This window comes from Perissodus microlepis, chromosome 2, assembly GCF_051167445.1.
Source record: "Perissodus microlepis isolate ML-2025 ecotype Zambia chromosome 2, ASM5116744v1, whole genome shotgun sequence".
In the NCBI taxonomy this organism is placed as follows: Eukaryota; Metazoa; Chordata; class Actinopteri; order Cichliformes; family Cichlidae; genus Perissodus; species Perissodus microlepis.
In genome coordinates this window covers 33,390,321-33,398,911 of record NC_140462.1, presented here as the reverse complement: position 1 = coordinate 33,398,911, position 8,591 = coordinate 33,390,321, and the positions used below count along the sequence as shown (strand labels likewise).

Below are 8,591 nucleotides of genomic sequence, written 5' to 3'. Positions count from 1 at the left end.
TCAAATGAATGTCCTCATGTGGCTCTCATTTTTCTCAGAAACAAAAATTAGGTAGAAAAAAAAAAATCTGGTAATTCTTTGTTTTTACATTCATCGGGTTCCAATCGGCCCAAATATCAAAGAGAAATTAAAAATGCATGCCATGGAAGATTTCGGGTCTTAGGGGGTTAAAATGACCAGATCCCTGGGGCCTGTTTTCCAGGCCACTAAATTAAACCCAGTCAATTACCAATTGCACAGAATAAAAACCTACGAGGTCCACTAATGGTCCAAAAGTCCAAATCTTTAATAGAAAAGACAGGCAGAACTCAAACAAACAATAATCCAAACGAGGAGCATATATACACACTGGAAAGTAAATATAAGTTATTAAATCAGACTAATTAAATACAGTAAAACTAATAAGGGAAGACGAACACAAGGGAAATAAAAATGACAACAGTGTAAACATACCAAAACTCACAAAATAAAACAGGAAAGCTACTACAAACCAAGTGTGACACAATTACATTCATATTGAAACGTGATAATTTTCTTTCTTTGTAGCATTTTTAAGATGTGTGTTAGAACAGTCATTATGCTGTTTGGATTAGGAACCAAACATTTTTGCCAAATAGTTAATTTAATACAAACTTAGAACAGTGAACAATTTTCAAGATTCTGATTTACAGAAGAAACAAAAGGTTTCATTATTTAAGAGACAAGATCCAGTTTTTCACACAGGAACGAAATGACAGAATCCAGTGCAGCAGGGCCAAAGGTGTGTGTCAGCAAACTGTCTGTCTGTTATTAGAAAGTAAGATTAACAATATTACACCAATAACCCAAATACGGGGAAATGACAAATATTACAAAAAAAGATACGACTTTCATATTATTTTACCAACTTACTTTGTCATATCAGCACTTGAATGGTCGATGCCTTTACAGACCATGTCTCTTGTGACATCGCAGGCCAATCTTCCGGCAAACCCGAGGGCTAGCTCCCCAGCCTCCTCTTCACTCAGTACACTAAACGCTGTTACTTTAGTTTTGGCCTTCTTAGGCCTGTCAAGAATCACTGCGGGCAGTTTGGCTTTACGGCCCTAAAAAAGAAAAAGTGCAAACACCAAAAGAGCAGAGAGACACACACACACAAACAAAGTTAAATGCTTTTGTTTACATGGTGTAATTGTGTATATGTTGCAGCAAATGCACAATTTCCAGCCACATTGTCACTTCATTGATACGAGTAACCCGGATTTATTTCAGGTGACATCAAAATCACGAAATGTATACCTACCCCAATCAAACCTCTGAAAACATGAACTGACATGTTCTCTGCTTGGATTCTGCACTTGATCTCGTCTTCTGTCATTGTGTAGGTTTTCTTTTTTGAGCTTGGTACAGATAAGCGACCATGCACTCTGTAAACTGTACTAGTTCCTTTTGAATCAGTTTGAAATTCTGTATCTGCATCGATCCTGTCAACATCATCAGCAGCAGCATTATCTGTACTCAGACTTGTGCCGTAGACTTCTGTTTCTTTTTCTTTGTCTTCAGTCTGTGTACCTTCATCTCTATCAGTCTGTGTACCTTCATCTCTATCAGTCTGTGTACCTTCATCTCTTTCAGTCTGTGTACCTTCATCTCTTTCAGTCTGTGTACCTTCATCTCTTTCAGTCTGTGTACCTTCATCTCTGACTGTCAGTCCTCCTATCTCACTGTTACTTGTCGGTTTGCTGCAGATGTCCTCTCCCTTAGGAACTTTTCCTTTGTCATTCGCTGCCTGATGCTTTCCCTGATGACATTCTTCGCTGGCTACTTCTATTGCTCCTCCTGTATAGCCACCTACTATGCTGCACAACTCCTTTCCCTCTGCTGTGCTGCACTGTGCTGTTACATAAAGAAGAATGATATAAACAGCACTATATCAATTTAATTGTGAAGGGAAATCCCCACAATACGACACAGTTATGTCCAAAATAGTTTTGTGTAAAAACTGGATCTTGAAACGTCCACTTTAATTACACAGTCCTGGTGTGCAAAGGCAAAATTATGAAAATTTTTTCACTTTAAACATTTTTGGACATTGTTTAGTTATATTGTGACTTACTCTCACAGAAGATACAGATGCCACAAACAGACTGAACAACGCATGTGCTTGTATGCACCACATTTCTGGCACTGCACCTGTGAATTAAAAAAAAAAGAAGAAATAAACAAACAAAAAACAAATGAACAAAGTCCATTATATAAACAATCTATATGGCTAAGGACATGTCATAGCGTACCCGGTCTTTGGCTGCAATCACACACCAGCACTGACTGCACTTCCTAGTTCGATCTGCAAAATATAATTTGTTTAAGTACAAGTTACATTTTCCAATGTTAGAGAAAAAGAAGGCGGCTAATTTTATATTTACCTTTTGAGGAAAATAAGCAGTGGCAAAGTCGGGACCTGAGCTTTGGGATTTCAGTGTTGTAGTCCTCCACATATGTTTTACCCTCAATGAGAGATTGGGCAAACTAATAATTGACGAAGAAGAAAAAAAAAGAAGAAAAAAAATTCGATTAACAAGGAAATGGGGTTTTTTTTTTAAAAACCCCCGGAGAAAAAAAACAAAACAGAGCAACCAAAGCAAAGCATTGCTGCTGAAATGGTTCAATCTACAAAAAAAAATTGAGATTTTACCATCCTGCCTCTAAGGCTTTAAAAACTGAATAGGCAAAAATGTAAACATTACTTATATAGGTTAAAGCTATAGTTTTCAGTACCATTATGACATGCACTCCACATGAGTTCCCATCCTGTTGAAGTGGGTGGCTCACATGTGACAAAGTCCACTCTCCAGTGCAGCCTCTTGCTGAAGCAAATGAGCTGAGAGATCGCAGTTATTACAAATAAAAAGCATATAGAGAAATCAATAACCACGTTCGGTAATGATTTAAATTAAATTAAATATGTTATGTTAAATATGTTAATTACCTCCAGTTTTTCAACACCGCACTTTTTCTGACCTCCGACTCTCCAAATGAATTCATATAGACTATGGTCCTCTTGGGTATGTCACAAAACTGTTTTGTAAAAAGATGGATATGGTAGGCTTGGGCCTTGAGCTTTCCTAATGAGGGACACTGAAAAGTATCATGCACTAGAGAGAGTGCAAAATCTGTGCAACTTACAAACAAGGTCCAGTGGCTGCCGTTTTCCAGACAGGCTCCAATCAATTTCTCATACATCTGAAAGATGTTTTTCTGGAAATAAAAAGAATGTGACAAGTATGTTTTTCTGTCAAGAATGACACTGCAAAACTGCGAAAGCTTGTCAGGTGAGACTTGTAATTAATTCTGCAGATACACAAAAATATAGAAAGTGTCATTTTTTGTTTACATTAATTAAGTTTTATAGTGTGTACGAAACAAATCAAGACCACAGACTCAACACGCACCACTCAATTTTTGGTGTTCTTTATCAGATGGCCAAGACAGAAATGTTTTAATCTGTGTGCATTGCTTTTGAGCAAGTCTTTACACAGAAAAGGTTTCAGAAAGGTATTTTTCAGGTTCTTCTGACAAGGCTTCAATTTTGGAAAATGCTGTTTGTTTATAGTGGCAACTTATAAACCCTTTGTGATAAGAACATAGTTACCACAGTCCAAGTCATACCTTCAAAAAGTATGCACTTTGTGCTCTTGTGGACCCATCCAAAATTTTTCCAGTGATTAGGCTTGGTATTGGATAAATGTGAGGGAAATTCTATAAAAATAACATAAATACACCTATGTTTTCAAATACATTACAAAAAACGTAAATATGCTATGTCATTATGATCAAACCAGCTTTTCAACATACCTCACACTGCAAATAGATTAGGCCATCTATTACCTTATAAAACAAATAAATAAATAAATACATATAAATAAAAACAGAACTAAGGAATACGATTCATTAAGTAAATTGTACAATAAAGTGTATTTAAAGCAGAATTTAACATTAGTTAACCACTTGGGTACAAAGTTATGACAACATGGCAACAGGAATGAGTTGAAGTTATGAACTGTTTCTGAGAGGCAAATAACACCAGGATCCTTTTCTAAGTAGCTGACAGCTGGTAACTGTGCAGGGGCGGGTCTAGCAAAGTGTTGCCAGGGGGCCATGTAGGGCATTAACAGGGAGAGGGGGGCACAAAGAAATACTTTTCTTTCTTATTCTCATTTAAAATGTTTCGCTTTTAATAAATAATTATCTGAATCTTACAACCAAAGTTTTTATCTGATGTAAAATGTATAGAAATCATACATATACCAACAAGACTGTACATCACTGTCACAACAGCGTCTGTTTTCATTGTTGTGAGGAGACCATAAATAGCATTTGGATTTTCTGTTGTACAGTTCATTTGCTGTTATGGATAAAAAGTGTCTTTTTTTTGTTTCAGAATAGCTGATAACTATTCGCTGATAGCTGCCAACATCTGCAAACAAATATAATTCTATAAAGTTGTTCTATATAGTGTGTAACTGTTAATATAGAGCGTTATTAAATTTATTGCTAATGCAATCATATGGCACATTGACTTCTGAGGAAATTTTAGACGGCACTCATCATCAGAAAGGTTGCCGACCCCTGAAATAGATCATGACGTTACAGGTTGCCAATGAAACACAGTTATGATCTGTGAACTAAGTGAAGATTGCAAGAGTTGAGCCAATGAGAAACCCAAGGAACAAAACATTAGACCACAAAACACACAGAGGCGCAGCACGCACAGGAATGAGAGGCGGAAGGCGATTGTAGTTCCTATTGACAGGGTAGTGCCTACTATTGTGCTAATTGCAAAGTTTACTTTTGTCTGCATGTCATATTTATGATTAAAAACAAATGTAATCAAATTAGATATTGATATTTTCATATGGGAATTGATCCTACAACATGAAATGCTGGTATTGGAAGTATCGATATTTCAGGATTGCTCCTCACGTCACTACTCTCAGTCAGTGAGTGAGAAGGGAAAAGAAAATGTTAGTGGTCCTGTAACCAGGCAGCAGTTAGTGGATTCTGCTGTTTGTAAACAGGCAGTGCCGACTGTCTTACAACATACTTCATGCATTCACTGCATTGAGTTACTATTTTTAGGGCTTTAATTGAGCCTTAATTTTCCAATCTTCTCTGGGTTTTCCCCCTGGTCCATGTCGTTATGATTCACTAAGGCGATGACATTTACATGTTTAATAAGTATTTGCTTTAAATGGGAAATTAGCTAGTCCCTGGTGAATCTCCAAGTAACACATCTGTGACTTCATGTCGGTTTCACTGCACATCAGACTCCGTTGAAAATTTAAGAAGGAATTTGTTTGGAGACTTAGGAACAACACAGCTAGATGGAATTTAGCATAAAAGCAAGATTTACACTTTAATATATCATTTAAAACAATATGAAGGCGATGACCCCTCCTCTCCGTTTGGGTGGGGAAACTTACATACAAGCATGTTTGCACATATGTGGGTATAGAGACAGCCATGAACTGCGACGATTTGACACCGAAATGCTTAGGTTATCAGTATGTGTGTGTGTGTGTGTGTGTGTGTGTGTGTGTGTGTGTGTGTGTGTGTGTGTGTGTGTGTGTGTGTGTGCATGCACGTGTATGCACGTGTGTGTGTGTTTGTGTGTATGCGCTTGCATGCGTTTACATGCGCAGAGAAGTGGGCCAGTTGCAATGAATCAAATTGACTGGAGAGACAAAAATGGAGCTCAGAACAAAATGAGGCCAACCTCACAGATGTTCAATAAAGTGAACAAATTCAACTTTACAGTAAATAAAAGCAGAAAACAACAGTTGGCAGTTTCTGTGTTACACTTTCAGGGTGAGGACAGCCTCCTGAAGAGTATTATGATGGCTTAATTGAAGAATCTGACTGCATCTGTGTCCTTGTGATTTGCGTGTTTTCGTGTAAGCAGGCATTTTTATTTGTAAGCATGTAAGACTGACTTATGTCACCTTCCTAATCGAACTCTGTTAATCTTTCTTTCTTTGACTCTCAATAATTACCATAAAGAAGAAAAGAAATATAAAAGTTTGTTATTCTGATGCTTCTACCTCTACTTGTTCGTCAGAGATCATAAACCAAACAAATGCTTTTGCTTTCAAAGCTTCAACGTCGTGAGCGGATTTTTGAACCCAGCACTTTGGGTTCTTAGTTTGATTATTCTTCACTTTGTCTTTAGTCTGGGGTTTTAGTTTCAGTAAATGGGTTTCAGTTAGTATTTTACTTAGACATTAGTTTGTATAGGGTTTTGTTATTTCCTTAGTCTTCCCTTCTGTGTCAGCTTTGTTTTTAGTGTCATTGCCTCTGTGTTTGCTACTTCCTGTTTAGGTTTGCGTCCCCTTGTCTCATCAGTTAAATTCTGTTCACCTGTCTCTTGTTTCCCCTGACGTATCCTCTCTCCCTAATCACCTGTTTGTATTTAAGCCCTCCGTTTTCCTCAGTTTCATGTTGTATTGTACTGTTTCTCTGCCAGTGTATTTCCTCAATAATTCCTGTTAGGATTATTTATCTCAGTGTTTCATGAAGCCTCGCTTTGCCTATCTCTACCAGATGTGAGATGAGAACTGAAATGCTCGAAACAATTGTGCCAGAATTGTATTGATGTTCCAAAAAAATCTGAAACACATCTCCACAGTGACACCTATTGGTCACTTTTGCTATTGTCAGATCTTGATAACACTATTCTCTGACACAACAGGCAATCCAAATCTAAACAGTTTTTTCTTTTTTTAAATAATCGTTATGATTAATGTAGAATTTAAAGAAATCCCCATACAAACAGGGAAAAGAAAAATGCTGAGACAGTGCAAAGAACAATGTGCTTCAGAAAATATTCCTTCTGTTAACATATGTGAGGTTGTTTCAGTTGCTTAGTTCGGTTGTAGTCGAAGCCAATTCATAAAATATAATGAGCACACACGGTTGTGCTTGTCCCAGTACACACACAGGTTTTCAATTATTTGGAGCTTCATTTTCTGCAAGGTAGCTCTTCAGCCTTGCAGCCCTCACAGGATTGGCTGGCTGGAGCTTTCTGGGAGTATCACTAAGTTTGTTCACCACACTGCTAAACAAAGCTAGAAGCTGCTGTGATGTTTTATTTCTAATTCATTCAAAAGTAAATATTGAAATAAACAAGACTAAATGTGTTTTAGTCTTTCACACGTTTTTCAGTGGCTGCACAGGATGTCAGTGACTGATGGGTTACAGTGAGGAGGAAGTCACTAAATGACATGTCTTGATGAATGCATCAAGCAGGTAAGGAAACCTCAAACACTTGACTCTGTTCGTCTGGATGTAGCAGAAAAAACTTGGGGTGTTTGTGTCATTAATACACACAGTCCCAATAAAGCTTAAGACCACTTGAAAAATGGCACAAAAAATTATTTTGTATGGTTGGATATTAACAAATTTCCAAGTACAGCTTCAACATGCAACAAGAAGAAATGGGAGTGAGACAAAACAATTTTCTGAACATGCAGTTTATTGAAAACAACAAAGTGAAACAGGCTCTTTTACAGCTGATCAAATGTTTAGGACTACATCCCAAATCTGTGCAAGAATTTGGATTCATTGTGACGTTCTGGTGGCAAAGGCAAAAAAAACATCCCCTTTTTGAACGTGGTCGGGTTGCTGAAGTGCAGAAGCAGGGTCTCTTGCAGCGCTTATGGGTTATGAAACAAAAAGGTCAAGTGGAAGACCCCCAAAAATGTCACCAGCACTGAGCTGGAGGAGCCAGTTGGCTGTCTGTCAAGACACTGGATGATCCTCAACCCAAATTAAGGCCGTTACTGGTGCTGACTGCAGCCCCGTAACCATCAGACAACATCTGAGACTGAAGGGCTTCAAAAACAAAAATCGTCTTCAAAGGCCTCGTCTCCTTGAACGCCACAGAACCGACCATTTGGACTTTGCAAGAGAGCACCAAACATGGGACACTGAAAGGTGGAAGAAAGTTTTATTCCCTGATGAGAAAAAAATTAACCTTGATGGTCCTGATGGTTTCAACGTTACTGGCATGACAAGCAGATCCCACCTGAGATGTTGTCTATGCGCCACAGTGGAGGGGGCGCCATCATGGTGTGGGGTGCTTTTTCCTTCAGTGAAACAATGGAGCTTCAGGTGGTGCAGGGGCGTCAAACGGCCGCTGGGCGTGTCCAGATGTTGCAGAGAGCATCCCTCGTGACTGAGGGCCCTCGTCTGTATGGTAACGACTATGTTTTTCAACAGGACAACGCTACAGTGCACAACGCCCACTCACCTCATGGAAGCGCTTACATCAAGCATGCCGCAACCAATTTTTGAAGGGATCAACAATAACGGTGGAGCTCCTCATCACTGAGTTCATGTTTGGAACTTTGATTTCTGTTTTGGGGGTTCACAGGTTCTTTTGGAGGTGTGTTTCTAAACTTTTGATCAGCTGTAAAACAGCCCGTTTCAGTTTAAGCGTCATTTTCAATAAATTGCCTGCTCAAAAAATGTTTTGCCTCACATTTCTTCTTGATGCACGTTGAAGCTCTACTTGGAACCTTGTTCAGATCCAACCATGCAAAATTGGATTTTTT

At 38.4% G+C, this 8,591-nt stretch overlaps 1 protein-coding gene across 1 annotated transcript; it reads right to left on the bottom strand.

Annotated features, from left to right (window-relative positions):
• Positions 1-2,243: 2,243 nt before the first annotated feature.
• LOC146393023 (uncharacterized) lies at positions 2,244-8,102 on the bottom strand. Its single transcript, XM_084938470.1, has 9 exons — positions 8,063-8,102; positions 7,829-7,935; positions 3,835-3,867; positions 3,649-3,738; positions 3,166-3,237; positions 2,969-3,057; positions 2,758-2,860; positions 2,406-2,508; positions 2,244-2,326 (listed from the first exon to the last, which is right to left on the bottom strand). Exons 1-9 carry the CDS (start codon positions 8,100-8,102, stop codon positions 2,244-2,246), a joined length of 720 nt encoding a protein of 239 aa, XP_084794596.1.
• Between the last annotated feature and the right edge of the window lie 489 nt (positions 8,103-8,591).

Bases quoted from the DNA above. Each gene is read 5' to 3' on its own strand.
- LOC146393023 (XM_084938470.1), bottom strand. From the start codon at position 8,102: ATGGCGCCCCCTCCACTGTGGCGCATAGACAACATCTCAG. The intron at 3,868-7,828 runs GTCAGCACCAGT...TTGTTTTATAAG, and splicing joins CTGATGGTTACGGGGCTGCA to GTAATAGATGGCCTAATCTA. The intron at 2,861-2,968 runs GTAATTAACATA...GCGATCTCTCAG, and splicing joins GCGGTGTTGAAAAACTGGAG to CTCATTTGCTTCAGCAAGAG.